Below are 21,972 nucleotides of genomic sequence, written 5' to 3' on the forward strand. Positions count from 1 at the left end.
GCCAGGCGGACCTCTCTGGGGAGTGCATTCCATAGATTGGGTGCCACCGCAGAGAAAGCCCTCCTCCGAGTACCTACCCTCCTAATTTCGTTCACGGAGGGTTCCCAGAGAAGGGCCTCTCCTGCAGATCTCAAGGGGCGGGTGGGCGTATATGGATGTAAGCGCTCCTTCAGGTAACCCAGACCCAAGCCGTTTAGGGCTTTATAGGTCATCACCAACACCTTGAATTGGGCCCGGACTTCAATAGGAAGCCAGTGAAGCTGACAGAGGACTGGAGTCATGTGAACATAACGCCCAATGCTACTTGATTGGGTACCAAATGCTACTTGATTGAATTAATGCTACTTGATTGGGTACCAAAATAATGGAGGATGCTGGGAGGCGAGGCTGCCCCAGCCAGATGAATGAGATCATGCAGTTTTCTCTTCTAGTGCACATCAAACCACAACAGCTCTGGACTTCCTTGTTGTTCCTTTAGGATCATCTTTAACTTATCGTGATCCACGCTGTCAAAGGCTCTGCTGTAGACTATAAAGCATAGACCAATCTTCTGAAATTCTTTTGTGTGCTTCAGTAGTCAATGTAGATTTGCTTACATGATCTCAGGTGCCTCTTCCTTTTCAGAATGCCTCTTGAATATTAGTCATTTCTCACTGCATATACTGTAATAAACTTTGTTACTGCACTTCAAGCATCACTTCATGTGGGTGATTCATGCAATTGCCCCATCGTACATGCTCTCCTTTGTCTCTCCTTGCTTGAGGATTGAAACATATATTTCAACACTGAACATTTCCAGTCTGTGAGCCATTGTTCTGTTTTCCATATTTGTTGGCATATTTTTGGACTGACTCATTTTCTGAAATAGTTGAAATACTTGAAATAGTTCTATTGGTACCCTATCCACTCCAGGTTCTTTATTCTTTGCGAGTGCTTTTGGGGCAGCTTTCACTTTACTTTCTAATATTGCTGGCTCTCTTCATAGGATTCTGCTTCAAAGAAATCTGTCATATTGTCATATATTTTGTATAGGGCTTCTATATATTCTTTCTACCTTCTCTTTATTTTTTTCTGACCAGATAATATATTTCCTTTTTGTCTTTTAGCATTCCTAATCTAGGTTTGAATTTCACTTTGATTTCTTGGATCTTTTAGGAGATGTCTTTTGTTTATGCTCTGTTGTGATCTTATGTTTCTTTGCACTAGTTATGGTAATAGTTCTTTTTTCTCTACGTGATAGGCACTGAAAAGTTGCATTCGGGATCCTGACCCTATTTCTGTCACCTTTTGTTTTTGCTTCTTGCCTGTTCTTTGCAGCTGTGAGTGCTTCTGTCATCCCTGCAGACTTTTCCTTTCTATAAAGTAACATTGTGGGGAATTAAGGTGACTGCTTACCACGGCACCACCAAGTAAACCTGCAGTTAGGGACCTTGCCAAGCCCTGCTGGGTCCCTGGCATATGTCCTAGGATACCAAGTGTCCATAGCTGTCCTTAACAGGACAAATATGAGAATGGAAAATAAAGACCCATGACCAAACAGGCCTTCAGTCTTGTCTGTAGACTAACTCAGTAAAGATAGGTTTCTCATCAGGTTTTTTGATTAACACTGTGGCCCAATACAGATGATTAATGTACTAAGTGATGAAGTTTTGTTTTGTTTCTTGTTTTTAATCTTAATTTTACTTGTCTTCATAAGTACATAGTTCCTGAGAAACATGCATTCTAGTGTGTAGCAAATGTTGCTTGCTTTTATCATGTGTTTATTGTTTCACAAATTTACTACTTGGTGAATTGTTCCAATTTACCCTGGACCTACAGAAAGATGAACAAGTGGGTCCTGGAACAAATCAAGCCAGACTTTCCCTGAAAGCAAAAATGATAAAATTGGAGTTGTTTAGTCTTGAGGAGAGCAGACTCAGAGAAGATAGCACTCTTCAAGTACTTGAAAGGTTGTCACACAGACAAAAGCCAGGATCTCTTCTTGATCATCCCAGAGTTCAGGACACAAAATAATGGGCTTAGATGACAGGAAGTCAGATTCCAGCTGAACATCAGGAAGAACTTCCTGACTGTTAGAGCAGTGCAACAATGGAAGCAATTACCTGGAAAGATTGTGGGTTCTCCCACACTAGAGGCATTCAAGATGCAGCTGGACAGCCACCTGAGAGGGATGGATAAAGTGAGGACCTTCGTTGAGTAGGGGGTTGGACCTGATGGCCTTCCTGCCCTCTTCCAACTCTACTGTTCTATGATTTTGTTCTATGAACTGTGCATAGAACAAAATCTATGTGCATGTTTAGCCTGCAGAAGAGAAAGACTGAGGTGAGATCTGATAGCATTTTTCAAATACTTTGAAAGACTGTCACACAGAAAAGGCGCAAGATCTCTTCTAAGAGACTGAGACACGGTATAATGGGTTTAAGTTACCAGAAGCCAGATTCCAGCTAGATATCAGGAAAAACATTCTGACTGTTAAAACAGCACAGTAACGGAACCAATTACATTGGAAAATTATGAGTTTTCTCAAACTGGAGGTATTCAGTATGAAGCTGGAAAATCATCTGTCAGGTATACTTTAATTTGGAGTCCTGCACTGAGCAGGGGCTTGGACTTGACCGCTTTATAGGCCCCTTTCAAATTCTCTGTGGAGTTATGATGCACCTTGGTACACAGAAGCCTGTACTACCATTGTATAGGTTATTTTTCAATGAAGGCTGATTCCCCAGTATCAAGGATAAAAGGGGAGTATTGCACAATAGTATTTACTTTTCTCTATAGAGTTAATATCACCCACTTACATGGGGAAAAGAGGGCTGAAATCAATGACGCTTCTGGAAGATAGATGGTACTTGCTGCTTCCCCTTCATGATCCTGGCAATATAGAATCAACCTTATTCCTGTCTTAGTGTCGCAGGATGGTGGGTGCTTTTTTGAATAAACTCCCCAAATTCTGACTGTTTGAATTACTTTGATCCCACATAGATCCTATGGCAATAACCGTATATCCACAATACAGTGAACCATTCGTGTGGCTTGCCCAGTGTACAAATAAGCTGAATTTTGTAGACAGGGCAACAATAGTGTGGATTTCTTCTGGGATGTTTAAGTAGGGTTGCATGAATTAGTCAATTAATTGATGAACTTAGAAGCCAATCAATAAGCAATGTGTTTTTAAGATTACTTTTTTTTCAGGGCTTAGTAAAAAACAGTGAATAACAAGAAGTGTCTTAGAAGGGGCACAATATGTTAAGTTAGGAAGAAATAACTTTCCTAAAACAGGGCTTGAGGTGCCATGTTTTGCATGATCCAAAAACAAGTACATATGCTTCTGTTTCCTTTTGTAGTAGTGCACCCTAGTTTATGGTCTAGTAACAACAGAAATACAGGAAAAAGGAATATAAAATGCATATTAAAAATAAAATACATAGAGTTTTAAGAGGAGAATATGACTGAGATAGTAGAACCGTTAAGTAAAATAATCAACAAGAACTCTAAGGATCCTCTAAGGATGAATGGGTTGCATAATAAAGTAAATGAAAGTTTCTATAGCCCACAAGTTCCTAAAACTTTTGGACACATTTAGACATTTGAGAAATTGCTGTGGGCATCTCAAGAAAATTCCTAGTCAGATAATGGATGTTTTGGTACAATCTATCTACCTGGCATCTATCGGTTCAATAAGGGATTGTTTAACTGTTAATTACTACAATACAGCTAATGCTTCTTTTAAGCACATGTTTTGGCATTGTCCAGTAGCTGATTCTTTACAGGAACATTTTATTACATAGACAGATTTGACGCTGGAACATTCTTCAGTAGTCATCAGTGCACATTGTCTTTTAAATCTTGTAGATTACGGCTGGTTCAAGGAAATGAAGCTGCTTCAAGGAAGGAGAAATAGATTATTTGCACCAGTCTGACAGCTAAAAGATTAATACTGTGACAATGGAAAGATAAACACTCACTTCCTATAAAGCAAAGAATTACAACACTTACACTATTTGAACAGGTGTTTATAGACATTGCAACTATTCAGTCATTGTACAAAAGCAATAATTTGCAAAAGCAGACCAAATAACCACATTAAGTAACCATTTGCTATTCATGTCTATAAACACCAAATAGTGTATACATTCATGCTCACATGCTTTAAAAATGTATATTCTTTTTAAAAACAGGTCCCAGTGGACACCATGTTGGGAACTCTTCTGTTGGTACTAGTGGAGATGCCTTTGGGACCATGACACCTGTGGGTGCCCTCTCTTGGGGACCCCTGCTCTAGCCCATTGATAAAAGCTACAGTTGAGGAACATTTTCAGAAGAGATTTTATCATTACAATATAGTAAGAGGAGCATCTGTTATTAATGGGAATGTTGTTACATCTGCCATCTAGAAGTTTAGAGGGCAGAACATAGCACTGAGCCTGAAAAGATTCAGTTCTAAATCTGGTGGCAGATAACCCGTTTGAATAGATATTCCATTTTTAAGATTGAGCTAGGCAAATCTAATGACCAAGGATAGCATAGACCCTATTTTGGAAATTTTATACAAATTAAATTGTCTAGATTTGGTCCATTAATAAATCAATTGACTGACAGAATTCTAGACATTTCTACCCAGTGATACTTCATATAAGAATAGTCATCCTAAATCACATAAAATCAGTCAAAGATACAACTCTATGCATGTTTAGGAACAGAAAAAAGTCCTACAACACAAAAAAACATCCAGCAAAACTCCTACAGTCTTCTCTCTTCCATGTAGATAGTTTACATGGATATGATGTCAGCTTCTTTTTCTTTGCTCTAAGGTATAGTTTGTAAATGCCTGTTTGTAGGACAAACTCTATTAATGACATCAGGAGGACAGTCAGTTCCACGAACTACAGACTTTGTGAGAGTTGTAATAACTGGTGCCTACAGTGACACTCATAGAAACTGGATATATGTGTGTTTGGATCACAACAAAGAATCTCTCTGAGTGTATCTGGCTGCATTGTAAGGAGTGTAGTGCTTGAACTGATGTTTTCAGGAAGGGAATAAGGCAAGCCTGGCTTACATTCCTAAAAACTGGAATTATTTAAAAAAACAACCACTAGAATTCAAGTGTATATGTGTGTGTGTGTGTGTTTGAAGGGACATGCAAAAGGTTATAGACCAGTGAGTTTAATGTCTGTTCAGGGTAAATTGGTAGAGTAACATTATTAAAGATGTTTAAGATAACAGAGATGGGGTGCATAATCAGGGAATCCATACCCTTCTGCCATTGCTGAATTTGCCACCAAAATTCAGTGGTGTAATAGTGGCAAAAAATAAAAAATAAATGGCAATTTTGTTTTAAAATGAGGAAGCACAACTCCGCTTCCAAACAGAGGCTGAATTCCTTGCCACTGCTGGTACGATGTCAAATTAGGGGTGTGCTTGTGATGGGGGCTCAGAGGGCACTGTGCCAATGGACAATGGTCCCTGCAGAACATACATGGTTCACCCTGATGCAGAAGGACAAATCTTGCTGGAAAAGACTCGATGGCTTCTGAAAGATAAGCCCTGTCTCACCAAGCATTTCAAGTTCTTTGAGAGTGTTAATAAGCATGCAGTTGCAGATAAGGGTGAGCCAGCACGCATTGTTTACTCAGTCTTCGGAAAGGTTTCCAACACAGTCCCTCACAAAAGACTCCTGAGCAAATAGTAGTCGTGGGATAAGAACTGGAGTCTAGTTCAGAAAAAAACATATAAACAAAGAAACTCAGATTAGTAATAACTTGTCAGTTTTCCGAATGGAGGGATGTAGACAGTGGGTCCCTCGAGGATTTCTATTGGGACATTGCTTTTTAACTTGTTCATAAATTGATTCTGAGCTGTCTCTCTAGCACCGTCTAGTGTTTGTATTCTCCTATTACACCAGCTCTTCTATTTAAAAATTGGCTGGAATTGCAGCATTTTCCTATCATTCAAATATTATTTTCCATAGTTTTTGGCCTATTTAATTGTACTTCAATCCAATGAAATGTGATATGAGTTCAGTTTTTCCATTTGTGAGCTGTCTATGTTCGTATGAGACCAATTAACTAGTATCCATACACTGGGGATGGAGGGGTGTGGAATACCAAAAGTTGGGTCTGAATAGTTAAGACTGAATTGGGCTTAAGCATGGAGCTTCTGGAAAGCTAACATAGTAGAGCAGTCAAGAAGAAACTGAGTTACAAAACTTGAGGACTACTTTGAATCTTCTCTCTACCATAAATGAGCTGGTTGGTCTTGACAAGAGTTTTGAGTTTTGGGGAGTGGAATCTGAGGCCCAGGGCTCATGTGTGACCCTCCAGGGGCATTAATCTGCCTTGTGTTGAGGGCTAACCTTCAAGAGAACTCAGCAAGGGAGCTGTGGGACAACCAAGAATCAGGTTGTCTACTAATGATTTAGTGCTGGGTCTCCTGCATTAATCAGGTTCTCCAGAAGGCCATGCCCTTTTTCCATAACAAACAATCCTTTGGTGGCTTTCCATCTTTCATGCAGGTTTCTCTCAATAAACAGTTGGAATTTCTTATATTTAAGAAGACTTACATCACCTCCGTATGTTGATATTTTTCAGCATAAAATATAATGGTAATTTCCCCACCACACTGTTTTACTTCAGCCCTATCCATCACTGGAAGTCAGCCCTAAAAAACTTCTCTGAAATTAAATCCAGCTCTCAGGCTGACAGAGAATCTGTACGGCTGTTCTAGCCTCTGTGTCTCCAATTTGTGCCTAGTAATACTGCCTTTCTTTGCAAGCTTTTGTAAGGATCGCAACAAGAAAAGATACATTTTAAAAACTCTGAACACTCAACTGTAACATATTAATGTTATCTTCAGTGTCTCTAAAATCAAGTGACCATGTTAGGGTGACTATCTTTAAAACTGCTTTCCCTGGAGCCCAGTTCTCTATTAATAAGTTCAGGACTGCAGCCTTAGAACCTCTGCATTTTCTAAGCAGCATGTTAGTCTGTGCAGTATGGGGAAAATTTCTAAAAGGGCAATTAATTGTCTCATTCTCTGGCCCAGAATTTGCCCCATGAGACCTACAAGCCACAAGATATTTGTTAAACAATTACTTCCCAATAGGATGCTTTCCATCAACAGTAATGGAACATTGCCCTTTATTTGCAGGAGGATTTCATCAAATTGCACCGCTGAACTCCAGTTTTTTATGGAAGAGCAATGGCAAGCCGGAGGGGAGGTGAGCTCCTGCCAGGTTTCCTGACACCAGCACCTCCCTGTCTCCCAGCCATCCCCATGTATCCGGTCTTTCCACCCACATACCTTTGAGCCCCCTGCCTTCTCTCTGAGTCCTCTACCCTGTCTCCCACTATGCCCCTGGCTGCACCTTCCAGCTCCTCGCTCACTGCCACCACTGCTGCTCTCTTTATGTTGGCAGTAAAAAGTGGCTGGCGTGGCTGCCTAGGGAGCCGGTCAGTGCTTGGCCCTGAAGGGGTCCTTCCTCAGAGCCAAACATCGTGGCAGAGTTGTCCCTGGAGACCAGCTGAAGGACGCCCCTCCTCAGAGTCTGGCATTTGGGCCGGGTCAGCTTTCTGGGCAGCCACTGATGCAGCTTCCCGAGAGTCCTCTCAGAAAGAATCCTCAGCATGAGCCTGTGGGCAGGTGGTGGCTGCTCTGAGGAGTCCCGCCAGCCACTGTCTCAGCAGGCAGGACTCTCTGGAGCGCCTACTGTAGTCCCCTGGGCAATGGCTTTGAAGGTTCCCCTTTGTTTCATTCTCTCACCATGGTCAATGCCACGGTGGAAGAGCAGGAGGCAGGACTCACCCAGCCCAGCAACACTCCAGCCTGTGGAGCCTCCCGGGGTTTCTTCAGCGGATGAGGGTGGCTTCCAAGCCCTGCCCCTGGGAGAAGCCCTCCCTGGAGGGAATCTCTGATATCATCCCTGTTGGCACAGTAACCAATTAAGACATCTGCCTAATGGCTTTGTACAGTGGTATTAGTCAGTTTAGCATACTGGATTCGGTAAGACATCCATACAGGAATCTTTTGCAAGAGGTCTGGACCTTATAAGACATAACAGACTTTGAAACTTGGCAGTCTCGTGGAAAGGGACATAATGGGATTTGAGCTATTAAGCATGTTTTTATGAATGCGTTTTACTGGATCAATATCAATTACTTCTAGGCAAATATTTGAGGAAATCTGCCATTCCTGGGGTAACTATCACACAGTATGTGGATAATATTCCCAAAGGGTGCAGCACCCCTGACTTTGAGAGGAAACCTATCACCTTAACCTTATCAGAAGGTAAGAATTCCATAAAGACCCATTATTCTCATTCTTCATTTCTCATCCCTAAAATACTGAGAAAACAGCACTCAGTTTAACCAATTAATTTTAGAGACCTATTTATGGTCCAGTCTAAAGTTTCCTTGTATCAACAAATATGTATGTTCTATCAGTCTTTGGAAAATAGTAACGAAATGCTTTCTGCTGTGCCTTTTCAAAGGCTTCACGCTAAACTTTTTGTTGCTTATTAATATGTAGGAGGGAATTTGAGAACACAGGAGAAATATTCTAAGAGACAATTCTGTTACTTGGACCCATTTTTCAGTATGAGATTCCACTTATTACGGAAAAGCAGGTGTTGAATATCCTTTTTTTGTTTGTTTGTTTCTGTAAGGTAAAAATGCCATTTTCAGAGCTGTGGTCAAGGGTGAACCAAAACCACAGGTGCTATGGAAGCGCAATAGTAAGGAGATGGATGATCCTCAGAAATACCAGACATCCTTTATTCCCAGCACAAATGAATTCATCTTGCAAGTGAGGATTTATTATACTATAGATGTACATATAATATACTCTCACCATTTACTCTTCTATGAACTGTTAGAAATCTTGTTTCTCAGAGCCAGTCTGATCCAGCTGTTTTTTGTTCCTTTGTTCCTTAGGTCTCATTGCTTTGCCAGCCACTAAGAAACTGTCTTGTTTAGATTATTAACTGGGTTGTATGAGATCATTAAGCTTGAATTCCGGGCTGAAAGCAGCAAAATGAGATTAAATAGGGACAAAGGCCAAGTCTTCCACCTAGGAAAAAAAAACTAAATGCAAGATGGGGAATACTCAGTTCAACAGAACTGAAAAGGAAAAAGACCTTGGAGTTATTGAGGACAACAGGCTAAATATAAGCCAACAATGCAATGCAGCTGCAAAAAGGGCAAGTGCTACTTTGGGATGCATTAATAGAAGCATTACTTCCAAATCATGAGAAATAATAGTTCCCCTATACTCTTTACTAGTCAGACCTCATCTAGGATACCATGTCCAGTTCTGGGCATCAAAATTTAAGAGACATGCCACACACACACACACACATGCTAGAAAGGATTCAGAGGAGGGTAACAAAACTGAATCAGGGTTTGGAAGCATTGCTCTGTGAGGAGAGTCTGAGAGAACTGGGCATGTTCAGTCTAGAGAAGGCTAGTCTAAGTGGGGATATGATATCACTTCATAAGTACCTGAAAGACTGTCACAAGGAGGAAGGACAAGATCACTCTTCCTCATCCCAGAGTGCAGGACATGGAATAAACAGCGCAAGTTGTGACAACCCAGATTCAGGCTGGTTATCAGGAAAAACATCCTAACTGTTAGAGCAATACGACTGGAGCCAGTTGCCTAGAGAGGTCATGGTCTCTCCCACACCAGAGACGCTAGAAAAGAAACTGGGCAGTCATTCAACCTTACCACAATACACAAAATATTAGAAAATATTTGCCAATGAATCAATTAAATACATCCTATGATTAAATGAATGAATGGTAAGGTTCCTGGAACTGATATTTAGGCTAAAAACCCTAAGATTATTAGAATTAGAGTATGCTGGTATCAATGGTTTGCTAGAGACTCACCTGTTTTATTATATTTTGGAACAATAAAATAAAACCTTATGATTTATTGGAAACATTTTAAAAAGAAAAGTTATGTAAAGTTATAAGGCAGCCCCCTAACAATACCAAAATAAATTCAAAATAAACTATAGAATGCTTTGAGGATGAGCCAGAAAAATGGAAGCCTCTTTAAAGAGGGAAGAAAACGTTCGTGAACTTGAAAGACAGATTTGGCACAGTACTAGTCCCACTTCATTCCTTGATTTGGATGCCACACCCCCCCCCCCCCCCCCCCCCCGCCATATTGTGGCTTATGGAAAATGGTCACCAGCCTACCAGCACAAATGATGCTGTTGCCACTTGCAGTAGAAGTGCAACAAACAAAGAAACCTAAAAAAAAACCTTAGGGGAAAAGAAACATGCTGTGATGTGACCACTGCCAACTGGGGAACCCGACTTCCAAGCTGGGGAGTATCTCATCTCCTCAGAGAAATTCAGGGAATTTCCCCCCAGTTTCTCTGCTCACAAATAGAGAGGTGAATCTTCAAAGGGCATTTGCACACTGCTATATCTGAGGCAATTCAAGGTTCATGGTAGGTAAAAGAGCATCAGATGAGCCCTGCGTAACATTAAAGCAAATATATCTGTCTCAAGCCTTTTATATAGAAACAGAGTGACTAGGGTTCTCCCGGGCCATCTAGTCTGACCCCCAGCTCCAGCCGGCTCCACTCATGACATGCCTACCAGGTAGGAGGAGAGCTCACTGCCTCAACCCCTGTTTTATTTTTCTTGCTACAGATCAACAAAATCACCTCAGAAGATGCTGACTTGTACCGTTGCACTGCTGTGAATGAGTATGGAGAAGCTACCTGCACTACAGGTCTCAAGATCATACAGGGTAGGCTGCTCAGTTTTGCATGCGGTCTCTTGTCTCTGGTCCCCATGGGGAATCTACATTTATCTTGCCCCACTGGACACGGTGAGACTTACACCCCAGTAAGCATGCATAGGACTGTGCTATTTGGGCACAAGCCTGTCAAGCTGAACAAGTTTGGAGGCTCCCACTCAAACCTTATGAGGAAGTGATCTGACCATGACAAGGGCGTTGAACTTAAATTCCTCACCCTCAGATCACCCTCTTCCTGCCCTGTCGAGAAAACCAGGTCCAGAGTGTGTTCATGTTCATGGGTTGGACCAATGATGTGTTGAAACAGCCCCATGGCCGCCATGGAGGCCATGAAGTCCTGAGCCGCCCCAGTTAGAACCGTCTTGGCATGGAGATTGAAGTCCCCCAGGACCAACATCCTGGAAGTCTTCAGCACCAGGTCCGAGACAATCTCCATCAGCTCAGGCAGGGAGTCTGTTGGGCAGAAGGGTGCATGGTACACTGACAGAATCCCCAATCTGTCTCGGTTGCCCAACACCAAGTGGAGGTACTCCAGCCCCGGCCTCGAGAGGACAGGAAGGCCCATAAAGGAAATAGAAGCTCAATAAACCAGAGCGACCCCCCCTCCCCTCCCCTCCAGGCATTGTTGGTGCTGGAACAGGTAGCCGGGCGGGCACAGTTGTGAGAGGGAACATTCCCCCCCTCACCCACCCAAGTCTCTGTGATGCAAGCCAGGTTGGCCCTCTCATCCATGATCAAATCATGGATGAGAGGGCCAACCTGGCTTGCATCACAGGTCGGTCCAAAATAAGGCAACACTCATCCATGATCAAATCATGGATGAGTGTTGCCTTATTTTGGACCGACCTGGCATTAAGCAGCAGCACCGACCCCGGGGGGCAGTTGACAAATCTACCTGGAACCTGCCGGCTGGGGGAATAACCAGAAAGAGGGACAGGTGTTAACCATCTGTTCCTCCTTCTTCTATGCTGACCCGTTAGACCCCCAATGCCATAACGTCCATTGCCCATCACCACCCCGATGACGGCACCCCCATGCTCCCCAGGCAACATCATAGTAAAGCACGAGATGCACCAATTAAAAGCAATCTAAAACCAACAATTAAAACCATTAAAAACATCCTACCATAATCCCCATAATCCACCACTAGCCCACAGATAAAACCAAACCACGGCCAAAGCCTCTGGCCAGACCAGTCCCCTGAACGGCTCCCGAACGGCTCCCAAAAGGCGACCGCCCTTAGGCTTTCACCCTTCGGCTGCTGGCCCGAGGCCACTGGCCCCGGTCACCGCTGGCACTTTGTGGCCCGCAGGGCCCCTCCCCGTGCCCCACCCCGTCCCGGCGCATCTCTCACATGTGCCGGGGGAAGCAGGCCGGAGCAGGGCTGTTCGGCGTGCTGGTTTCCTCCGGGGGCTGGCCTGGTCGCCGCCGGCTCTTTGTGGCCCGCAGGGCCCCTCCCTGTGTCCCACCCCATCAGAGTGGGCATGTCTCTTGCCCATTGCAGACTGTTCAGATAGATTCATTGTCAGATTCCAAGAAGAAGAAGTGCAGGAGCAAAGAGAGCCCTCGGGCTTTGTAGTTTAAGGTTGCCTAGTGACGTTTCTTAGGCAGAGCATAGGAATCGACCTGCTTTGGAAGGGATGGAAAGGTTTTCAGGAGGGGAGGGGGAGCAGATGTGGGACCAGTAAGGAGGTGTTGGGAGAAAGGAGCTGTGCAGCTGAAGGGGCTTTGCCATTTGTGCCATGATTCCAGTGGCAAGACCCACCCTGAGGGTGGAGGTAGAAGCTTTACTGAAAGGGAAGGTCAGAGGAGAAGTTTCCAGTCTGGATTCAACTGTTTACATGGGAAGATGCTTCTCCCATGCTTTGGTAGAAGGCTACTTAGAGTTCATCATGTTCTGCAATCTATTAAGTCTCAATAAAAGAGCTGCACTTCAAAATATTGTCTTGACTCTAACCCCAACCCAGAACGAAAGAGGGAAGGGACTGACTCACAACAAATAAGAGGCATATTAGAGCTCTGATTCCTAATTACAGGTTAGAAGGTTGTCTCTAACCTTGGAGGTAAGAATCTGAACTATTTTGTGCCCTCCTCAGATGAATTCTAGGGGCCATATAATTTTTCCATTTCACCACTTATGTACAACTGAGCATAAAGTTTAGGGATAGGGAATGTGCAACCTTCTAGATGTTGCTGGACTGCAACTCCCACCATCCACCATCATGGGTTATCTGAGGTTGATGGAATATATAGTCCGGCAATGTGTGGTGGGTCACATGTTCACCACTCCTACCCTATCTGGATCCAATCATAGTATTTTGGACATTTTTATTTTATTCATCTAAAATAACTCACCATATTTAAAAAAGATTTCCAAAGGCTCAGTCCTATGCATACTTAGAAGAAAGAAGTTTAACACTTCCAGCCAGCATAGCAGGGCATCCCAGTAACTGTGGGACTTTTTTCTTTCTGGAAACACACAGAGACTCTAAGTGGTTTACACAGACAGACATTCGAAAAACTCTTAAATAAAGCCTTTATAAAGGCAAACATGGACAACAGTTTCATTAACAAAGAACCTGGGAGGTGCCATCAATCATGGAAGGCCTAAGAAAAGACATGGGTGTCTAATCACCCCCAAAGCATGCCAGAGTTGGCGCCTCCCAAATGCCAGCTGAGAGGGCATCTCATAAGGAGAAAGCCATCACTGAGATACAATAATAGCCAGGTTAGAGCATACGCTTTGTACGCAGCAGATCCCAGCTTCAGCCCGTGGCATCTCCAGTTCAAAGAGCCAGATGCCAAGGGATGGGAATGATCTCTGTGTGATTCAGACCCTGGACAGCCACTGTTAGTCAGAATAGGTCATACTGGGCCAATCTGGTATCAGGCAGATTCCAATCCACCGAAATTGCCAGTTAAATAATGCATTAAATATTGTTTGTCCCATTTCACAGCTGGCCTAGTACAGAGTGAAATACACTTGTCTCCCTGAAGTCTGCATAAGCCTGAACTGTACACTTAATCCTTTCAAATTCTGTGGGGCTTGGGTATGCTTAACTTCTAAATGGTACCAAATGTCAGTGCTTAGAGTAGGCATTTCTACCACCATGTTGCTAATTAAGGAATTCTCTCTCACACATTTTCTTTCCATTCTTTCCTTTCTCCCCTCATCATAACTGATCAGTTGGCTTCAAGAAGAAAACGAAGGAGGCCCCTTCAGTGCCACAGGCAGGTACGTTTTCTAGCTGCAAAGCCACAACTGAACCATTACATTACCCTGGGAGGCCATAAATCAAGACTTCATCCTGTTCAGCATAATTAGCTTCTTCTCACATTTATTTACTTTTTAATCTCTCACAGACCTGAAGAAGGAGATTCAGGACTTCAGGAAAATACTAAAGAAACGGTGAGAGGTTGTTTTTTTTTTTAAAGTTTGTATGTTTTCTTCCTTGCATGCTGGCAATAAACATAGACATGGCAGCCAAAAGTTCCAGTTCCCACTTGCAAAGAGTGTTACATGGAAGGGTGTGCACAGAAGATCAGAATGGAACTAATCAGAATTAGTTTTAAAAGGTGTGTGTGTGGGGTGGGGGGAGGCATTCTTCTCCCGATAGTCATGGGGATTGGTTTGTAATAAAAGTGCTATTGCTTGTATGATTTCTTATACTGCAGGATTTTGTTTTGCAGCTACTTGGTAATTTTTCCTCCTGAATATTAAGCTCTTTTGCTTAAGTAGGTTCTGTACAGACAAGGAGTCCATATTTACCATCTGTTTAAACAAAGTCTAGAACATTTTCTACAGAGTTAAATCAACTTTTGGATAAATTTTTAATAATTCCAAATGGCAGGAATTCCATTGCTACTGCAGGTAAGATTTTCCAATACTGAGTTATTTATACTTCCATAAGTAATACTTATAGCCACTATTGGGTTGAAACCAAAGCCACACTAGTAGACATCACCCGGTATAGTGGGACTTTCTCTCTCTCAACTCCCTCTGCAGTCCTCCAAGTTGCTCTAGAGGATTTACCATTCCTCCAGAGCAATTACTGAAGGTGTATCAAAAGCTGCAGGTGATAGAAATCACTCCTTTCCCATTCTATTGATGAACACAGTTCCATCTGTTGACTGGCAATGAAACTGCATCTTTTGCTTCAAGAATCCCACTTAAAATGCATCAGGGTGTTCTCAGAAATTTTAAGAAAAAATCTTTAAAAATCTTCCTTGTAGTATGTTGCCAATGGAGCTGCAGGACATTTCAAAGAAGAGTCATAATAAAAGCAAGCTTTCCTCCCCACCCACCCCATCCCCCCAAATAGCTGCCTGCTGCCATTCACATATAATCTGGCTTTATTTTCTTGCGGTTTCTTGCTTCTTCAGAGCACCTACAACTGCCCCAAAGAAGGAACTCAGTATGGAACAAGTCTGGCAGTTACTGCTGAATGCAGATAGGAAAGATTATGAGAAGATTTGCTTGAAGTACGGCATTGTTGACTTCCGTGGGATGCTGAGAAAGCTTCAGGAGATGAAAAAGGAGAGAGAGGACAAACAGGCACTGGTAATGCCTTCTCTGTCATACTGGGCATAGCTGGGCAAATTCTAATTTTTCTGCTATAGTTGTGTCACAAATTTTCTCAAAAGTGTGTTTTAAAATTTCATTGCCAAGTTCTAATTAGGACTAAGCAGTGAAATAGCCAATCTCTCCAAACTATTCAGGGTGCTTAAAACCGATAGGGATTGTGAGAAGCTTCAAAGAGACCTTTCCAAACTAGGAGAGTGGACATCAAAATGACGCATCCAATTCAGTGTAAGCAACTGTAAAGTAATGAACATCAGCACAACTTTCAGGTATAGGCTGATGGAAACTGTAGCAGTGACAGACAATGAATGAGATCATGGGATTGTGGTGAACAGTTGGACGAAAAGCAGTGTGCAGTTGCTACTGAAAAACCAAACTCCATGTTAAGCATAACTAAGAAAAGAACTGAAAATAAAACTGCCAAAATATAGTCCCATTATATAAACCTAGAGTGCAGCTACTGTGTATATTCTGGTCACTGCACCTAAAATAAGACATTTTAGAGTTGGAAAATGTGCACAAAAAGGCAGCTCGAACAATGCAGTGGCTGGAACAACTACACTGTGAAGAAAGGTTATGACAACAGAAACTGCATAGCTTGGGAAAAAATCAAGCAAGGACAAACAGGATAGAGACATACAGAAGTATATTTGGTATGGAGAAAGTGTGGAGACATTTTTCCTCCTTTTTTCATGATACTAGAACCTGGGATCATCCCGTGAGGATGACTGGAAGGAGATTCAGGGCAGGTAAAAAGAAATAATTCTTCATAAAGCATGTAGTTAAACTATGGAATTCCCTTCCATGAGATGTAGTGATGGCCACCAATTCGATGGCTTTAAAAGGGGATTGGCCAAATTCATGGAGGAGACAGCTACTAGTCCTGGTGGTTATATGCTACCTCCAGTATCAGAGGCAATGTGCCTGTGTACACAATTCATTCCACTTAGAAGAAAGCTGTTTACGGTTGTTTGAAATACATAAAAAGGAATGACTGATTTAGCTGTCCTCTGAATAGTCTGTGAACTATTTAGGCAGTGTAAAAGCTCTGACAATCCTATGATCTATCCATATGCTTGCATGTCTTCATTGTTTGTTACAGTATGTGAGCAATCTCATTAACTTGAGGCATGTCAAAGTCAATCAGGAGCAAAGAAATGCTTCCTTTGATGTAGAGATGGACCTGAAAAATCCAGAGAGCAGAATTTACCTGTACAAGGTAAGAAAGTGGCTGTCTAGGTCATGAAAGTGTCTAGGTCTTGAACTGGGGCTAATTAGCCAAGAAGAGAAACAGAGAACTATGTAGGAGCATTGCATGACTCAATAGAAGCAGCTTTTGCTCAGGAGCAGCACTGATGGTGTGATGCTGTAGTACAGCTTGTCATTTATGATACTGTATAGGATAGAGGGACAGGAATTAAAACAAAGGAGCTTCAATTCCTTCCATTGAAGCAGGGGTACTGACTAGACAATATTCAACAGTAACCATGTTGGACTATCCAAGACCTCAAAATCCAATATTTTCATTTTAGTGTTTACTTTAAATCCCTATCATACTTATTTATTTATTTTTTTGGTCAAAATTCTCAAGGGACTTAGCTATGGTCCCTTGCTTACAAAAGATCTGGATATTTTACACAAGTAATTAGTAGACTCATTACTAATGTCAGTGGTCCCTGGCCAGTTGCATGGTGAGTATTCACAAAGCATATTTGGATCTTGTCCTTTGTTTTATGTGGGCTGCATTTGAAGCCATGTGCAGCTGTTTTATTCTTCTCTTTGTGGCACTGAAGCCAGGATGTCTCAATTCAAGAGTTTCCTGTTCCAGGCTGGGATACTGTAGTTAGCAACTCCTAAATATGCCAAGAATTAAGCCAGCTTTAAAGCATGGTTTCATATCCTAGCTTGTTTGGTAACTGCTAAGCATAGTCTCCTTGATGTAACAGGAAACTGAAGAATGTCTGGCTTGTTCCTTTACAAGTAATGAGGCGCAAAGCAGATGAGTGCAGGGACACAAAGGTCATCCAGTTCTTTACTTACTAAGAGAAGTAAATAGAGAAATATGATCATGCAAACATGGCCATTGTTTGGCATTGTTCAAAGAAAGCTATTCAAATGGGTGTTTTACAATAACACATTGTCTTTCTGGTGAAGTCCTTTCTTCCTCTCTCCTATTTCTTCAGGATGGCCAGATGATCAACTTTGGATTCAACAGTGACACTGTAAAGCATTGCCTGCGGCAGGTTGGCAAAAAGTATAATTTTATCATCAATGATCTACAGCTCGAAGATGCTGGCCTATACCAGGTCAAAGTAGAAGATGTAGATATCTTCTCAACTGAGCTGGAAGCAGAATGTAAGGCTTCATGACCATAAAATCCTAAAGGGGTGTGCATTTGTTTTGTAACAAATGAAAAATGGAAACCAATCTGGCCCATTAACTTCATTACTAGTAACAAACAAATGTTAGAGTCATGGATGAGTTTTGAATGGCATATGTTCATTTGTCAGTTATTTGTAGCCATCTGTTTTCACCTAGCAGCCAAAATAGATCAGATGGAAGGTTACATGGGAAAGGGAGACTTTCTTACTCTAAGAAAATGGAGATTGACCTTGTAAGCAGCCAATCCAATTTCTTGGATGCCCAGAGGAGAATATTGCACCACAATGTCTTCCAATGGGCAATTAGGAAATGTGGGAAGCTGGGGAGGCTGCCTGCACCACACCAGAGTGTGGCATAAGGAAGGTCTACAAAAATTGAAGAAATTTTTAAAAATGTAAAAAAACCCCCTTCACTCATAAGTAACCCTTCACTCACCCTTAACAGTGATATTGTTTGTCAGTGCTATGGCCTCCAGACTTTGGCTGGGATGGGGAAGATGGAAAGAGGGAGAGGACATAGAATTCTTTGGACTCTGACATCTGAGCTCAGTTTCCCTCCTCCAGTCTCTTCCCCACACTTGGTGCAAAAAGAGCCATGCTGGCTGCCTCTCCAAGAGTGGAAATTGGAGAACGGGAAGAACATTTGGACCTGTCTACCTATAGAGATGTCTAGCGGGATTCCAGCCTCCTTCCCTCTCCATCCCTGGCACTTTTCTAGGTGACTGAAAACAGCTGCCTAGATGAAATAAACAGATCAAGACCAGGCAGCACTTAGGTCTGGCCATTGGATGCCTATAAGCCTCTGAATGCAGAGGATTATAGGCCTCTAGGGTGGAAGCAATAGAACAGATGTGGCTGGTTTAAGACAGTTGGTGGTCATGTAGCCATGTATATCCCACCAGGTCCTAAATAATTAACAGAGGACAGTGGGATGTCATTTTGCAAAAATCATGAGTACCTAGCTGCTCACCAGTTCTTTACAGCTAATAGTTAAGTGTGATTTTTAATGGAATATCTGTGGGATATAAACATTCTCTTCTTTTAAAGATGTTAAAAATGAGGCAATTAAGCTAGGCTTAATTCCTAGCCTTTCGCATCCAGTGCAGACCGGATAGCTGAAATGTTTAGAGGCCAACATAGGATTTGGAGATTCTGTATACATTTTAGCATTTCTGTGGGTCATTTTGGAAGGCAGACCATCAGACTTCACTCACCACCACTGAAAGGAACTGGTTTTTTCCACGTTCCTCCTTCCATCTTGATTTATTCTGTTGCAGCTGCCCTGCAGTTAGAATGTGTCACATGTCTACTTACCATCAATTTGGTGTTGCAGCCATTCCAGTAAGTTTTCGCCATCCGCTTGGTGAGCTGAGATGCCAGGAGCAAGGAAATGCTGTCTTTCAATGCACCCTCTATGACCCCTGCTTCAGTCCCATGTGGTTTCACAAAAACTGTCGTCTAGAGGCAAATGACAAGTATGACATTTCAGTCACGAAAGATGGCCTAACTCACCGTCTAGTCATCAAAAACACCCAGCTCTCTGACAAAGGGACTTACACCATTGACATTGGAAGCCATTCTTCAAGTGCCTGGCTTGAGGTTGAACGTGAGTGGTGATCTAATCTTGATTTCTCACAATATAATCCAGTGCAAAGTGGTGGATACCTCTTTGCCTCCTAATAGCACCTAACCATACTGTATCCAAGAGCTCACTGCCAAGTGCCTAACTGTGGAGTGCAAGTTGATGTAAATGGAGAGATAGTGGAAGAAACCTTAGGGCTTCTTGTCATTGTCACTTACTCCTGTTACTTGATATGGTGCCACTTTAATTTCTCTTTTGAAATGCTTTTTAGCATGCTTATTAACAAACATTATTAATGTATTTATTTTGAAGAGTAAGAGTTCTATGGAGGATTTCATTAAACTGTAAAAATAAATATAATCTAGACCAGCATAATGTTACAACAGTATTGGACATCGTTTTGTCTGTCTCTAGCTTTGCCTACATATAGAGATTTTATTTTAGCACTCATCGTTAATGGCTATTGATGGACCTTATTAATTTGTCCAAACCCTATTGTCATAATCTATTTTTGTGCAATTCTTTGCAAGTTTAGACAGAAATTTTCAGTGGCCATCACATCTTTGATCTTTTGTCCCACCTATTACAAGAGTAGGTGCTTGGCTAGTATTTGTTCACATCAGTTCCTCTTTGGGAATCAGAAACAGGTTCAATTTCTTGTGGTTAAAAGCAAACAAATCTCAGATCCTCTATAATACTGATCATGATAGGAGGAACGAATGGCCCACCCTATATCATAATGTAAGCCTGGGTAAAGCAATGCATACATGATTAATGTGGATCCTTCATTAAAATGGAATTGGTTTGCATGAAGACACCCTCTCCCATTTTTCCAATATAGCTCTTGTAAATGATATTACATTTTCAGTTAACACCCAGTATGTTTATAATGCAGCTTCCAAAGGAAAGAGGAAAAAAGCCGAAGGAGACAATGATGATAAAGCTGGACAGCAGAAAAAACTGTTAGAGGAAGACCATGCTAAGAAATTTCGTCAGGGTGTTGAGTCTGAAAATCAAGAGCATTTCGGCATAGGCAAAGATGGCCAGCATAGAAATAGCCAAGATGGCAGTGAAGGAACTCATGACTCCTTTGGAAAAGGAAAAGATGGGAAGATGAAATGGTTTTCTGGAGCAGGGGTAGACATGGCAGAGGGGGATCAGTTTACTACACTAGGTGGGAATGGTGTTTGTGGAGAAACAGGTACTGGAATGGGTTCACTGTATAATAAACATGCTTTGTTAGGTGACATGGGATCTAGAGATGCAGGTGGTCTGCTAACTCCAGAAGGTCAAGATTCTGCACTTAGCGGAGCAGGTTCTGGAGACAGATTTGGCAGAGCACGTGGCATGGGAACCCAAGATTCCACATCCGGCAGTTCAAGTGTAGACAGGAACCAACATGGTATGGGAGCTATTAGTGGTGCTGGCGTAGGATTTGGAATGCCAGGAGAGGTAGAAGGATTTTATGGCAATCAGGTAACACTAGGTGGACCTGGAGACAGGCGTGATGGAGGTCTTTATAGTAAGGATAGTGGTCAAGGTGATGCAAGTGGAGCTGGGACTGGTGGTATAGGAGCACTCTATGGCAGGGATGATAAACTGGCTGGAATTGGTCTTAGTAGTGCAAGGGGAAAAGATGGAATCTATGGTGAGGATGGTAAGACAGGTGCAGTTGGTATCACTGGAGATGGTGCAGAGATCGAAATGATACTTCATAGCAGAGATGGTACTATTGCTGGTATGCTTGGCACTGATGGATCTAATGCAGGTAGGAGAGTAGATGGACTATATGCCAAGGATGGAACTGGAGCTGGTGTGGGTGCAGGTGCATCAGGTATAGGAGGTCTCCATAGTAAAGATGGAATGACAGGTGGAATTGGCACTGGTGGACCTGGTGATGCTGAGGGCATTAGTGGACTCTATGGCAAGGATGGCATGCCAGGTAGCATGTCAGTATGGACTGATAAATCTGGTGTGCCTGCAGGCATTGATGGATTCCATGGAAAAAATAGAATGACAGGTGGAACAGGAATTTGTGGACCTGGTGGCGCTGAGGGAGTAGGTGGTATCTATGATAGGAATGGTATGATAGGTGGAGCCGGAGGGCCTGGTGATGCAGCAGGAATCAGTGGGCGCTATAGCAAAGGTACTGTCCCAGGAATTAGTGCTGGTGGACCTGGTGATGCTGTGGGCATTGGTGGGGTCCATGGAAAAGGTGGAATCCTAAGTGGAGCAGGCACTGTTGAACCTGGTAGTGAAAATGGTGTATTAACTGGATCTGGGGGACCTGCTGGGGGAACTGGGAGAACTGGTGGGCTATATAGCAAGGATGGCATGCCTGCAGGAGTAGGCTTAAGTGGAGCAGGTGGTGCTGAGATAGGAGGTAAGCATTATAGGAAAGAAGACATGTTAGGAGGAGCTGGTGCTGGTGGACCTGGGGGTGCTTCAGGAATAGGCAAACTTTATGGCAAGGATATGGGTGGAGCAGGCACTGATGTATCTGGGGGTACTGGGGCAACTGGAAGACTCTATGGAAAGGATGGTATGCTAGACAGAGCTGGTTCTGGAGGACCTGGTGGTGTTGGAATAGAAGGTGGACAGCATGGCAAGGATGGCATGCCTATTGGAGCAGGCACTGGTGGTGCTGGTGGTGC

General features: G+C 42.6%; 1 protein-coding gene across 1 annotated transcript in view; it reads left to right on the top strand.

Moving 5' to 3' along the window:
* Positions 1–21,972, top strand: part of IGFN1 (immunoglobulin like and fibronectin type III domain containing 1) — a 49,334-nt gene that overhangs the window by 7,979 nt on the left and 19,383 nt on the right. Inside the window, exons 2-12 of the mRNA XM_044432116.1 lie at positions 7,150–7,219; positions 8,164–8,286; positions 8,663–8,802; positions 10,665–10,764; positions 13,961–14,008; positions 14,137–14,182; positions 15,157–15,334; positions 16,458–16,574; positions 17,539–17,710; positions 19,070–19,342; positions 20,214–21,968. Of these exons, the coding sequence (XP_044288051.1) occupies positions 7,201–7,219; positions 8,164–8,286; positions 8,663–8,802; positions 10,665–10,764; positions 13,961–14,008; positions 14,137–14,182; positions 15,157–15,334; positions 16,458–16,574; positions 17,539–17,710; positions 19,070–19,342; positions 20,214–21,968 (2,971 nt within the window). The 5' untranslated portion in view covers positions 7,150–7,200. The remainder of the gene's footprint in view (positions 1–7,149; positions 7,220–8,163; positions 8,287–8,662; positions 8,803–10,664; positions 10,765–13,960; positions 14,009–14,136; positions 14,183–15,156; positions 15,335–16,457; positions 16,575–17,538; positions 17,711–19,069; positions 19,343–20,213; positions 21,969–21,972) is intronic.

This window comes from Varanus komodoensis, unplaced genomic scaffold (assembly GCF_004798865.1).
Source record: "Varanus komodoensis strain SLA01 unplaced genomic scaffold, ASM479886v1 scaffold1, whole genome shotgun sequence".
In the NCBI taxonomy this organism is placed as follows: Eukaryota; Metazoa; Chordata; class Lepidosauria; order Squamata; family Varanidae; genus Varanus; species Varanus komodoensis.